This window comes from Pan troglodytes, chromosome 2 (genome assembly GCF_028858775.2).
Source record: "Pan troglodytes isolate AG18354 chromosome 2, NHGRI_mPanTro3-v2.0_pri, whole genome shotgun sequence".
Taxonomy (NCBI): Eukaryota; Metazoa; Chordata; class Mammalia; order Primates; family Hominidae; genus Pan; species Pan troglodytes.
Window position 1 is genome coordinate 36884458 of NC_086015.1, and position 14362 is coordinate 36898819.

Genomic DNA, 14362 nt, shown 5'->3' on the forward strand with positions numbered 1-14362 from the left:
AACTAGGAATTCTGTAAAGAACAAGGATGTTAACTGTGGCACTGCTTGCGATTTTTCAAAAATCAGGAAACAGTTTTACAATTTTATTAGCCTATACTCATTAAGTTGTGGTACATTCATATAGCAACATACCATGCAGCCATTCGGAAAGCCAGGCATCTCTGCACGGAGTGACCCAGAACATTCTCCAAGTTAATATAGTTAAGAGAAACTTTGTTTTGTCTTAAAAAATTAAGTTACGCCTAGAATAAAGCTTTTTTTTTTTCATGGTTAAAGTGGAGACAATTGAGTGAGACATTAGGGATTTTTTTTTAAAAAAACTGTTTGCTTGTATTACTTTCTGCATTTGAACAAATACTTGTTACCTAGCCAAATAAAAAGTGTTTTGGAAACACTCCCTCCCCATACTCCCACCAAAGAAAGGATAATGTGTCTGCAGCGGGGCTCTGTTGTCTTGAACTGGTGAGGACTATGCCTGAACTGGGTCCCTATTCCTTTCTTATATTTATCCAGGCCATAGTTGTGGGGCAGCACGTGGCCAGGGCTACAGGAGAGGCTTCTGCTGAGGGTTTGGGCTGCAGGTTTGAGCACAAGCACTCAGTCTATCTCAGTCAAGTAAAGCGTTGTTTTAATATTACTTAATAGACTTATTTCATGGCTAGATTTTACCTCCTTGAACTTGGCTTACCATTTTTAAAACGAATCTTGTGTTGTCCCACGTGAGAACCTGCAGAGTAGCACACACAGGTAAGGCTTCTTCTGGGCCTCATTTGCTTCTGGAACCGGTTGTTGCCTCCACTTTACTTCTGTAGTGGGAAACTCAGAAACCCTCTTGGGTGGGTGGAGATCTAGCCAGGTGTCAGCGGTTCAGCCTTGGTTTGTGGGAGCCCAAGTAAATGTCCTCAGTCATTTTAAGGGATACCAAACTAATCTTTAAAAAGTTTACAGCAGTTTATGTATTTTAGTTGAGACATTTCGATGAACTTAAATGGCGATCTGGGCCTTCCTCTATCCTTTCAGCTTACATTCTTCACTGATAGGGGTAGTTGTGTTTTAAACCTGAAGCTCATTCTTTCAGATGTCTCTTGGTGTGTGTGTTCCTTGTTGGGCCACAGATAGTGTAAAATCTAGATTCCAGAAGCCTGGGTGCATGTGCATTTGCATGTGCACACATGCGTGCACACACGTTCATTAACAAAGCATTTTATTTAAACACTGGCTAAGGTACAAACATGCCTACTTTGTATTTTTATTTATTTATTTTCCTTTAACCTCCCTCCCCCATTCCTCCCTGCCTAGTCTCCCGCCCGTTCCTTTCCTGCTGGGCTCACATTCCTAGGTCTTTGTCTCTGCCTGGTATTCTAGATTTTGGGAGAGGAAGGCAATGGGTGGGACGTTCTGGAAGCTGGGGGCAGGGAAGAGGGTGGTCACTTGCAGGGTCAGAGGTCAAGCCTCCTCCATTTAGCTGGGGCAGCCGGATTGTCGCCAGGCCCGAGGGGGCGTGTCTGTGCATCTGCCCGGGAAGCCCCAAACAGGCCCTGGAATTCCTGCTGCTAGACGACCTGTTCTTCCCAGTCCCTTCCCCCCTTTCCCGGGAGCCGCTGTTCATGGCTACTCCCACATTTCTGGCTATAGGACCCTCCACACAGCTCCGGTTTATTTCCTTAAAAATAATTTTACACCTGTTGCAGAGAGAATTACATCCATGCACATCCTTACCTATCGATTGTTTTAACAGCTCTAAAATTGTGGTTTTTCAGTTTCAAATTGTGGTTAGATGAGACATGGAGCTTCTAAATGAAGCATGAAATCCTACCAAAGTTCTGCTCCAACTTTTAGCTGGAAGGTTTATAAAAGTGGATTTCATTTTATAGTTTTTGGACAATGCATTCTTTTAAAAATTCATTGTTTACTAATAACGAGCACATTGAGGCCATTCTTTTACTCACTGGTAGCTTTTTATTATCAACCATTTGGGTGCTCCCTGCCCCCATCTCTGTTGCAGGCGGCCTGGAGCTGTAAAAGCACTGGCTCTTCTGAAACCACAGTGTGTTCTGGGTACTTAGAACTGCATCGATCCTGTGTAAAATGATACCAAGCAGGGATTGCATTCAGAGACGCCTTTCATTTGTATATCTGGGCTCTCAAGGCTGGTCACAGGAGGGCTCTGGTGTCGGCTCAGGGCACCCTGCCTTTCGCTGCCATACCGGCCACTACCTGTTCTGACCAGGATTTTTTTCTGGCCACTGCATCTGCAGAATCTTTTAAAACCTACCATTCATGGGGGGATTGCAAATGTCCAGCATCATCCAGGTTCTGTATTTTGAGGTTGATCTAAACCTAAGAAAAATCACCTTAATTCTTTATAGTTACATAGTTGGAGTCTGGAGTGGGCACCCTGGCTCAACCCAGAACTTACTACTTGTTCTGTTGTTGTTGTTTGTTTTGCACTCTTAGCCCGTGTTGCCTAGGCTAAATTCAGTGCCATGGTCACGGCTCACTGCAGCCTCAACTTCTTAGGCTCAAGGGATCCTCCCACCTCAGGCTCCTGAGTATAAGCATGAGCCACCAAGCCCAGCAGTTTTTTTTTTTTTTTTTTGGTAGTTTGGGCCCAAGTGTTCCTCTAGCCTCAGCTTCTCAAGGAGCTTGGACTACAGGCATGAGCTGCCACATCCAGCTACTAGAACTTAATTTTGAAGCTCTTTAGTTTCTGTTGTCAAGTCTCTATTAGATAGACTTTCTGGGGTGGAAGGGGGTCTTCCGGAGGTACCCAGTCAGGCCCCTTTTGTTTCACAGATGAGACTGAAGCCCAGACAGGTCAAGAGAGGTGATTGGACAGATGGTTCCATAGCCAGGTAGTGCCAGTACTCACTAGCCATGGAGATGAGAGCAATCTAGGTAGTTACAATTTGCAAGAGCCCCTTAGTCCGAAGGAAGCAGGAGAGTGCCATTCAGTCCACACAGCTGTCTTGAGAAGAGGGAAAGAACGGATGCGTTCTCAAGGTTGCTTAGCTGTTAGAAGCAGGGAGGCCACCCGAAGGTTTAGTGGCATGTTTTATTCACATGTAAAAGAAACTTTCTGATGGAAGGTTTTTCACACTTCACATCAGCATAGGAGTGATCCCTTCATTCCCATGACAAATGGAGAGAGCAAAGGAAAGGAATGTAGTTCAAACTGGTAGAATTGCTTTAGCACCACGTCGTAGAAAGGGATCGGCCTGGAATTTTTCCTGAATTTATCCAGCTCAGCATCTTTTGATTAGTATTTATACTTGAGAATTTTAGATTTAAAAGATTGTTAGGATTAGATAATCTCTGAAGGATAGATCAGCTTTAAAAGCAACTGATTTAAAGGAGGCAAGTTGCTGCTACCTGGTTTCAGTCTGCCACCATTGCTGGCAAAGCACTGCAGTGATCAAAATTGGTAGGAAAGTTAAAAACCTTACCACATTTCCCTTGTATAAAGTAGGATCTGGGCCGGGTGCGTTGGCTCACGCCTGTAATCCCAGCACTTTGGGAGGCCAAGGTGGGTGGATCCACGAGGTCAGAAGATCGAGACCATCCTGGCTAACAGGGTGAAACCTCATCTCTACTAAAAATGGGCGTGGTGGCAGCCACCTTTAGTCCCAGCTACTCCCAGGGAGGCTAAGGCAGGAGAATGGCGTGAACTCGGGAGGCGGAGCTTGCAGTGAGCCGAGATCGCGTCGCCACTGCACTCCAGCCTGGGTGACAAGAGCAAGACTCTGTCTCAAAAACAAACAAATAAAGTAGGATCCATAAAACCTCCTGGTTATAGCAGAACTGTTACTTTACAAAAGTAAAAACACAATATCCTAAATCTTTCCTTTTTCCTGTTTCTGAATCGTAAAGTTTCTAGAGAACCAGTTTAACCCATCCTAGATTACACACTTCCCTATTAACTCAATTAGCCCTGAGTGGAGTAACTTCTGTGTGCTTGAGTGAACCATTTAGGGGGAGCATTTTTCTAGTGGACACACTTTATGTGAAGATTTTGGTTGTTAATAAAATAAAGAACTTGGAGAAGGAAAGAAACAGCAGTCTCCCTCTGTTTGCCCCCAGCCCTCTCTCTTTGGAGCTCTCCGCCTAAGAAAACCTTCTGGGCCACTTCCAAGCCTTCTCCCCATCTCTGTCTCCCACAACACTCTGCCTTGCTTCTCACCAGAATGAGCTTCTATTCAGTCTGCGCAGAATCGCCTGGAATCTCGCATCCTGGATCTCCACCATACCTAGCAAGGTGCTTTGTACTGGTGATGAGAGAGCTGGTGTCATACCTGTGTTGGAACCAGCTCTGCAGAAGGCTCATGCTGGCTTCCCTGCTGTGTCTTTGCTAACACTGTGGCCTTGAGCACTCCCCAACTCCTGTCCTCACCTGGAGATGAAGTGTGGGTGTTGTATTTGTTGTATTTGTATACTGCTTCCCTGCCTGTTGCATGTTAGCTAGCTTCCCCTCATGCCCAGGTGTACCAGAGGCAAATTTAAGCTCTGCTCTTGAAAGCAATCCAGCAAACATTTACAGAGTGGCGCTAAGTGCCCTGCTCTGTGGAGAGATACAGTAATGAGACTGGCCCAGTTTCTGTGCCAAGGAGTTTTCTCTCTTGAGAGCTCCTTGTTTATTAGCAGGTAAAGGTTGTGCCAGCCCTTCTCTCTCTTCCTCCCTCCCTCCCTCCCAGCGTGCTGGGCCCCAGGGAAGTGTAGAACATCACATAAAGCAGTTCTGTCAGCACTGGCTGCCTCCCAGGTTCAACTCCTTGGAATAACTTGGCATGAAGAAGAAAGGCAAGGAGCTGGCTGACCTTACCACTAGCTTTTTGCCTTCGTTCCAGAATCTTAAGCCTGTAGCTTGCTTGAGTGCCTGGGAGAACCATGCTTTGCACTTTGCACTGCTACCTGTGGTATGAGGATGGTTGTTACTGGCTCTTAACCTTGCTTCACACATCTAGGCTAGAGCAGCAAAGGAAACTTTTCTGGTACATTCTTACATCCAGGCCACTAATATCAGACTAGGTAACACAGTCTTAACAACTTTTCTGGATAATGAAGCTAAGATTCAGGGCAAACTCTCATGCCAGGAGGTTTGTTTTGTTTGGTTTCTGCCTTCGAAGTGTCTCTGTTACAGTTCTGAATGAGACTAGAGTGGGATATGGCATTCAGTTGTGTTCCCCCCTCCATTCCCCCTTAATTTGGGGCAGAGAGAGTGGGAGAAAAAAGGAAGCAGATATTTTTAGTTATGTTTGCAGTTACGCCACTGCTGCCTCTCCCTTTGGGGTGTGCTTGCTCATTGGGGAAGCTGGTGGTTCGGTTGTGGGAGCCAGGGCCCTCCAGTTGCTGTCTTCCCTCCTCCTCCCGTCCTGCATCTCCATTTATGCCTGTACCCTCTCTTGTCCCCAGGTGCTGCACCTGTACTGTGACACTTGCTCTGTACCCATCTGTCGTGAGTGCACAATGGGCCGGCATGGGGGCCACAGCTTCATCTACCTCCAGGAGGCACTGCAGGACTCACGGGCACTCACCATCCAGCTGCTGGCAGATGCCCAGCAGGGACGACAGGCAATCCAGGTGAGCCTTCCCTGCCCTTCTGCAGTTCCCACGTGAATCGAGCCCCCCTTTCTGTCGAGTGGCATGGACAGACAATTGGGCAGATTCCAGTGTGGGGGGTGGAATAGTGACCCAAATGAGCTCAGGTGACATCCCTGCAGCAGCGGTCCCTTTAGGGGTTCTGGCAGTCTCGTGAAGATGTCAGGGATGTCGCCAAAGTTACTGGTCAGATTTCTAAGCACCTAGCCTGGGCCCCAGCATACCACCTGCACGTGTCCCACCCAGCCACCTCCCGAAATCAAAGTGGACATTGGCACTTTCCAGCCAGGACTGCAGAAAGGCTGGGTGCTTAATGCTTATTATTATTATTATTATTATTATTATTATTATTACTACCACTACCACTACTACTACTACTGCTACTACTAGTACATATTTTTTGAGATGAGTCTTGCCCTGTCACCCAGGCTGGAGTGCAGTTGTGTGATCTCGGCTAACCACAACCTCCACCTCCCGGATTCAAGTGATTCTCCTCCCTCAGCCTCTCAAGTAGCTAGGATTACAGGCATGCACCACTGCACCTGGCTAATTTTTTTTTTTGAGACGGAGTCTCACTCTGTTGCCCAGGCTGGAGTGCAGTGGCACGATCTCGGCTCACTGCAAGCTCTGCCTCCCAGGTTCACGCCATTCTCCTGCCTCAGCCTCCCGAGTAGCTGGGACTACAGGCGCCCACCACCACGCCCGGCTAATTTTTTGTATTTTTAGTAGAGATTGGGTTTCACCACATTGGCCAGGCTGGTTTTGAACTCCTGAGCTCAGGTGATCCACCTGCCTCAGCCTCCCAAAGTACTGGGAGCTACTGAGCCCAGCCAATGCCTTTTATTTCTTTTTGTTTTTGAGACAAGAGTCTCACTCTGTCACCCAGGCTGGAGTGTAGTGGCAGGATATCAGCTCAGTGCAACCTCCGCCTCTCAGGTTCAAGTGATTCTGCTGCCTCAGCCTCCCAAGTAGCTGGGATTACAGGCGCCCGCTGCCATTCCCAGCTAATTTTTCTATTTTTAGTAGAGACGGGGTTTCACCTTGCTGGCCAGGTTGGTCTCGAACTCCTGACCTCAGGTGATCCACCTGCCTCGGCCTCCCAAAATGCTGGGATTACAGGCGTGAGCCACCATGCCCGGCCTAATGCTTTTTAGACAGAGACCTTTGTGATACAGATTTACTTATTTATATGTGAGAAATTAGTGAGCAGGAGAATGTTATGTGAGGTTCGGTGTCTTCAGTCCTTTCCTGGATGGTGAATACCCTGTAATTGAAACTTGTTTCTGTTGAATTCCTATCAACAGCTAGGGAGGGGCATGTGTAACTTTGATAATTGGCAGGGTTCTCTCACATAGGTGATAGTGTGCCTGAATTTCTATTAAATCTTGTCTGATCCAGGTGACAAGGTTTTAGGAAATCAGAAAATTGTGACTTTTCCCTGTGTTATAGGATACTTTGAAAGTCAAGAAAAGTTGTTCACCCTCTAGGAGAAATTACGTAGGAACCATTCTAGAATATTTATATAAGTGAATTATTTTAAAAGTAAGATTCTGGCCAGGTTCAGTGGCTCATGCCTGTGTAATCCTAGCACTTTGGGAGGCCGAGGTGGTGGATCACTTGAGCTCAAGAGTTTGAGACCAGCCTGGGCAACATGGGGAAACCCTACAAAAAGTACCAGAATTAGCCGGGTGTGGTGTGACACTCGCCTGTAATCCCAGCTACTTGTGGGGCTGAGGTGGAAGGGTCACTTGAGCCCCAAAGGTGGAGGTTGCAGTGAGCCAAGATTATGCCAGTGCACTCCAGCCTGGGCAACAGTTAAGACTCTGTTTCAAAAAAAATCCGTTTTGAAAGTGCTAAAGAATTGAGATCATGCGTCTTAACAGAAGAGGGAGGATTTGATTTAATAAGTTTCTCAGCCGCTATCACATTCCCATGCATGATACTGAAACAATCTTTTCTGATGAGTCAGATTTTATGATGTTCAGATCATAAAATTGGAAGTTTGAGAGACTTTCTTGAATGACTAATCCTGTCATTGTTACGCCAGTATTGCTCATTGTCTTTAAAATGCCTTGAGTGTCTCTGTGTTGCTCTTCTCCTTTGTCAGTGTCTTCACCTGTGCGTCATTCTGTTGTATATCAGTGCATCTGTCCCTGCGGATGAAGTGGTTTGTGTCTTTCATTTTATGCCACGACAGTTGGGACCTTGACAAATCCTTACCCTGCTGGCGTCTCCTCGACACCGGTGCCCTCGACACTGTGGCATCGCCTGAGGAACTTAACCACTGGTGTCAGCAGGGCACGGTTGCTCAAACCTGTAATCCCAGCACTTTGGGAGGCCGAGGTGGGTAGATCACCTGAGGTCAGGAGTTCGAGACCAGCCTGGCCAACATGGTGAAACCCCGTCTCTACTAAAAATATAAAAATTAGCCAGGCATGGTGGCAGGCACCTGTAATGCCAGGTACTCAGGAGGCTGAGGGAGGAGAATTGCTTGAATGCAGGAGGCAGAGGTTGCCGTGAGCCGAGATCGTGCCACTGCACTCCAGCCTGGACGACCGAATGAGACTCCATCTCAAACAAACAAACAAACAAACAAAAAGAGCCACTGGTGTCTAGGTCTGAACTCCTAGATTGTGATATGATTTTATTAACCTCTTACTCTCTTAAGAGATTGAAAACAGTTGGAGCATTATTGAGAGAATGCTGGTGCTCTCTGTGCTTAGTGGGAAAAGCCACCATGGGGGAGAAAAAATGAGTTGTAACAATTTGCTGGAGGCTTATTAAGGAGAGCACCAACAAATCATGAGTGGTTAACATGGTGAAATCTCAGAGAAATGGAAATTCTGTGGGGAGAAAAGAGTGTGGGGAAAATAAATATAGTCAGCTGTGTAAGTGGTGAGAACCTAGGCATAAATCCTAGAGGTATGATTCAAATGTTAGTTCAAAGTGTGTGCCCAACATTAATCTGAATACTAGATCATGGGGCATTTTGGGTAGAGGCATTTTAGGTCTGTTAATCTATAAGGCCACAGCCAGGTACACTACATAGATTGTGATTTCCTAGAAAGTTTTTGTTTAACCATAACTTGTGTGTGTTTAGCATCCTTAAGTCTTGCTCTATCGCCCAGGCTGGAGTGCAATGGTGCAGTCTTGGCTTACTGCAACCTTTGCCTCCCAGTTTCAAGTGATTCTCCTGCCTCAGCCTCCCGAGTAGCTGGGGTTACAGGAGCCTGCCACCACTCCCAACTAATTTTTGTCTTTTTAGTAGAGACGGTGTTTCACCATGTTGGTCAGGCTGGTCTCGAACTCTTGACCTCAGATGATCCACCTGCCTCGGCTTTTCAAAGTGTTGGGATATCAGGCGTGAGCCACCGCGCCTGGCCATTATTTTTTTTAAGAGACAGGATCTCTCTCAAACTCCTGGGCTTTTAGGCAATCCATCCCCTTTCTTTGGCCTCCCACGTAGCTAGGACTACAGGTATGCTCCACCACACCCAGCTAATTTTTGTATTTTTTGTAGAGATGGGGCTCGCTTTGTTGTCTAGGCTGATCTCACTCAAACTCCTGGCTTCATGCGATCTTTCACCTTGGCCTCCCAAGGCGCTGAGATTAAAGGCATCAGCTACCTTGCCCAGCCTGACAATTTCTTAAAATGTGACACAAGTCTTCATCCCTTCAAATTTTCTCATGAGATGGCAACAATTCAGTCACATCTTCAGGCTCCACTTCTAATTCTAGTTCTCTTTGTATTTTCACCACATCTGCAGTGACTTCCTCCACTACTTCTTTCTGCTACAAGAAGTTGATCCCAACCCTAATCGATGACCTTGAGTTCACCCATTAGGGTTGGGATCAGCTTCTTCAAACATCCTATTAATGTTGATATTTTGACCTCTACCTATGAATCACGAATGCTCTTTTATAGTATCTCCAGTTTTAGTATATGTGCTGCCAAAGTGAGTACCACACATGTTCTTAATGGCACCTGGAATGGTAAATTTTTTGCAGAAGGATTACAAATGAGTTTGTCCAGATCCATCAGAGGAATCACTATCTGTAGTAGCTATCGCCTTACGAAGTTTATTTGTTAAATAATAAGACTTGAAAGTTGAAACTACTTCTTGATGCGCGGGCTGTAGAATGGATGTTGTGTTACCAGACATGAAAACAACTTTCGTGTCCTTGTGCATCTCTAGCAGAGTCTTCTGGGTGACCAGGTGCATTGTCAATCAGCAGTAATATTTTGAAGGGAATCTTTTTTTCTGAGCGGTAGGTCTGAACAGTGGGTTTAAAATATTCCGTAAACCGGCCTGGCATGGTGGCGCAAGCCTGTAATCCCAGCACTTTGGGAGCCCGAGGCGGGTGGATCACCTGGGATGAGGAGTTTGAGACCAGCCTGACTAACATAGAGAAACAGAAACCCCTTCTCTACTAAATACAAAAAATTAGCCGGTCATGGTGGCATATGCCTGTAATCCCAGCTACTTGGGAGGCTGAAGCAGGAGAATTGCTGGAACCCAAGAGGCGGAGGTTGCAGTGAGCTGAGATTGCACCATTGCACTCCATCCTGGGCAACAAGAGCGAAACCCTGTCTCAAAAAAATAAATGAATAAATAAATAAAAAATTTAAAAATTCCGCAAACCATGCTACAAACAGACATGCTGTCATCCAGGCTTTGTTTTTCCATTTGTAGAGCACAGGCACGGTAGATTTAGCATAATGCTTAAGGGGCCTAGGGTTGTCAGGATGGACAATGACTGTTGGCTTCAACTTAGTCACCAGCTACATTAGTCCCTACCAAGAGAGTCAGCCCGTCCATTGAAGCTTTGAAGCCAGGCATTGACTTCTGTAGCTATGAAAGTCCTAGATGGCATCTTCTTCCAATATAAGACTATGTCTTTCCAATATCAGGCTGTCTCCTTCTAATAAAAGGATGTCTTGAAAGTCTGTTGTTTAGCTGTCTTCATCAATTACCTTAGCTTGTTCTTCTGGGTAACTTGCTGCAGCTTCTATATCAGACTTGCTGTGTCACCTTACACATATATGTTTTGGAGATAACTTGTTTTCTTAAACCGTATCACTCATCCTCTGTTAGCTTCAAACTTCCGCAGCTTCCTCATCTCTCACCCTTCATAGCATTGAAGAGTTAGGTCCCTGCTCAGGCAGGATTAGACTTTGGCTTAAGGAGATGTTATGGCTGGTTTGATCTTTTCTCCAGATCATTAAACTTTCTTCATATCAGCAATAAGTCTGTTTTGCCTCATTGCTGTTTAAGTGTTCACTGGAGTGAACTTCTAATTTATTTCAAGAACTTTACTTTGCAATCACAGCTTTGACTGTTTGGTGTAAGAGGCCTAGCTTTCAGCCTGTCTGTAGCTTTCTACTTGCTTTCTTTACTGAGCTTCATCATTTTAGATTTGTAGGACCTTTTCTTTCACTTGAACACTTAGAGGCCATTGTAGGGTTACTAAGTGGCCTGATTAACACCAAAGATCACTTGTCACAGATCAGCACACCAGATAAAATAATAATGAAAAGTTTGAAATACTGCAAAAATTATCAAAGTGTGACACAGAGACAGTATGAGCTTTTGGAAAAATGACACCAGTAGATTTGGTTGATGCAGTATTGCCACAAATCTTCAGTTTCTTAAAAAAAAAAAAAAACTGGCTGAGTACTGTAGCTCAAAACTGTAACATCAGCACTTTGGGAGGCTGAGGCGGGAGGATCACTTGAGCTCAGGAATTCTATACCAGCCTGAGCAACATAGTGAGATCTTGTCTGTACAAAAAATGAAGGTTAGCCAGACCTCATGTTGCGTGTCTGTAGTCCCAGCTACTCGGGAGGATTGCTTGAGGCCTGGAGGTTGAGGTTGCAGTGAGCCAAGATTACACCACTGCACTCCAGCCTGGGCGACAGAGCAAGACTCTGTCTCAAAAAAGAAAATGTGGGTTTTTCTTTTATTTTCTTTTTTATCTATGAAGTGCAATAAAATGAGGTATGGCTATAGTTTGTGATTATATTATTATTTTTATTTTTGAGACAGTCTGGCTGTGTCGCCCAGGCTGGAACGCAGTGACAGATCTTGGCTCACTGCAACCTCTGCCTCCCTGGTTCAAGTGAGGAGCTGGGATTACCGGCCTGTACCACCACGCCTGGCTAATTTTTGTGTTTTTAGTAGAGATGGGGTTTCACCATGTTGCCCACGCTGGTCTTCTCAAACTCATGGTGTCAAGTGATCTATCCGCTTCCACCTCCCAAAATGCTGGGATTACAGGCTTGAGCCACTGCACCCAGCCTCATCCATTTATTTTTAAGATCAGTTTGTGTGATTGTTGTAACCATCTAATAAATCATTTCCAGATGAGGAGGATATGTATACTGAAAGTATATTTCCCCATTGAATGTCTGGTATTAAATTGCAGATGTCAGATGTTCCGTTAACTGTGAATCAGAGTTCCTAACTTATGACTTTAAAGAGACTCACAACTTGTCCTGAGAGTCTTGGTTCTGGAAAGAGCTCCAGATACAAATCCTTGAGTTAATTCTGGATTGTCCTATAAAGAGAATCTACCCTAGTGAGTGTCTAGAGTTGGCCATAACAAGAAGAGCATGGAAGATGTAGCACCTCATCACTGTTGTAGGGCATTTAAGGGGCAACCACTCATTTTTATTGCTTTTTTGAACATTCTGTTACTTTCACTTTGCTGCTTTTCTTGAATATATGACATTTTGGTCATGTATGTTATTAGAGGATTCCACAAGGTAAACTGATTTGCTGGGGATAGCGATAAACAGGATCAGGAATAGTTGGTTTCTACATAAGAAAGTTTTGATTCTTCAATTACTATATTTCATCACATTTAAGATGCCATTAATTGTAAGGTGTACATCTATTTTACATACAACTAACAAAGGAAGAAACCCACGGACAATTTAAGATGAATTATAGATTCAGAGAAAGATGTGATGAAAATTTTATATGTGTGTGTGTGTGTGTGTGTGTGTGTATATATATATATATTTTTTTTTTTTTTTTTTTTTGAGGTGGAGTCTCACTCTGTTGCCCAGGCTGGAGTTCAGTGCCACGATTTTGGCTCACTGCAACATCTGCCTCCCGGGTTCAAGTGATTCTCCTGCCTCAGCCTCCTGAGTAGTTGGGATTACAGGTACCCGTCACCACACCTGGCTAATTTTGGTATCTTCAGTAGAGACGGGGTTTCACCATGTTGGCCAGGCTAGTCTCAACTCCTGACCTCAGGCAGTCCACCTGCCTCAGCCTCCCAAGAGTGTTGGGATTACAGGCATGAGCCACTGCGCCTGGCCAAAAATTACATTTTAGAGTGGACCACAGTAGCTCCGCATACCCAGTATGGTCGCCTACAAGTGTATGGGTGATGATTACATTCTCTTACCTTCTGACCGTTGGGCTCTTTAAATACCACTGTTCTCCACAGTTGGCATCACTGATTGACATCTATATTCTTTCCCTTGAGAGCCAGATTTGGCCCAAGTCTCCACCATGCTGACTGACTGCCACTCAGTAGTCAGCTGGAAAGTGCACTGATTTGCCAGTCCAAATGTAGACCCTCAACTTTTAAATGTTTAATTAGATCTGTTAACATCCCAAAGATGGTTAAATTTTCTCTCAAGCACCATGCTTGCTGGGTGATTTCTCTTTTCTTACTGTGAAATGTATATATCTGTTTTGGAAGTTTACCCAGCCTTTCTACATTGTCATTTTCCCCAACCTATCTGCCCTGTATGTCCTTCAGATGCCCTGCTGTTAGAGATTGGGAGCTAGTTCAATAAGTCCTGGTCTGCACATCTTGGAATGCCATGCTTGGCTGGGTCGTGCGTAATTTGGAAGGGAAAGACCTATTTTTCCACTATGCATTGGGTAGGGCTTTTGTGACTCTCAGCCCAAGGAATATCTTTGCATGCTTGCTGATTATTAAAATTGCAACAAAAGCTTTGAATCCCCCTTTGAACCTGTTTGAAAAATGGAAGAAACAATTTTTGTCATAAAATGTGAGTTCCAGACATGAGGGATAAGCGATAAGCCTGGCTAGGAGACTAGGGGAAGAGGTGAGTAGGGTAGTACACCCATTCTTATGCAAAGGGAGTGGTGTTTTTGTTTTTTTATTTTTTGAGACAGAGTTTTGCTCTTGTAGCCCAGGCTGGGTCTTTTTTTTTTCTTCTAACATATGATAGAATTTAGATGTAAAAAAATCAATTTGGCAAGTAGTATGACATTAATATTAATAGAAAGCAGTTTGCCACCTCTGCTTTCTATTGAGGAAGGATTAAGAAATGTTACAGACATAGGTTTGGTTGCCTTGGTGAAATATTAGCTTGGACACCAGTTGTGCTAATAATAACCAACACATCTAAAAATATAGAGGGTGCCGGTTACTAAGTTCTACTCTTTGGGCTCTAACCCTGTCACACTCTTGCCATGTGACACTGGGGCTGTGACTCTTCAAACTACATGTATGGGAAAAGGACTTCTTCCCTTTTTCTTCCAATTCATATTAATTATATTATTATCATATTATATATTTGTTTTGAGACAGAGTCTTGCTCTGTCACCCAGGCTGGGGGGCGCGGTGCGGTGGTGCAGTCACAGCTTGCTGCAGCTTCGATCTCCCAAGACTCAAGCAATCCTTCCAGCTCAGCCTCCCAAGTAGATGGGACTATACACAAGCGCCACCATGCCTGGCCAATTTTTTTTTTTTGTAGAGACGGGGTCTCACTCTTGGCCAG

General features: G+C 44.9%; 1 protein-coding gene across 1 annotated transcript in view; it reads left to right on the plus strand.

The window, feature by feature from the left end:
* TRIM71 (tripartite motif containing 71) overlaps window positions 1-14362 on the plus strand; it is an 80115-nt gene that overhangs the window by 50664 nt on the left and 15089 nt on the right. The window contains exon 2 of the mRNA XM_016940634.4: window positions 5410-5577. Coding sequence (XP_016796123.1) covers window positions 5410-5577 — 168 coding nt within the window. The remainder of the gene's footprint in view (window positions 1-5409; window positions 5578-14362) is intronic.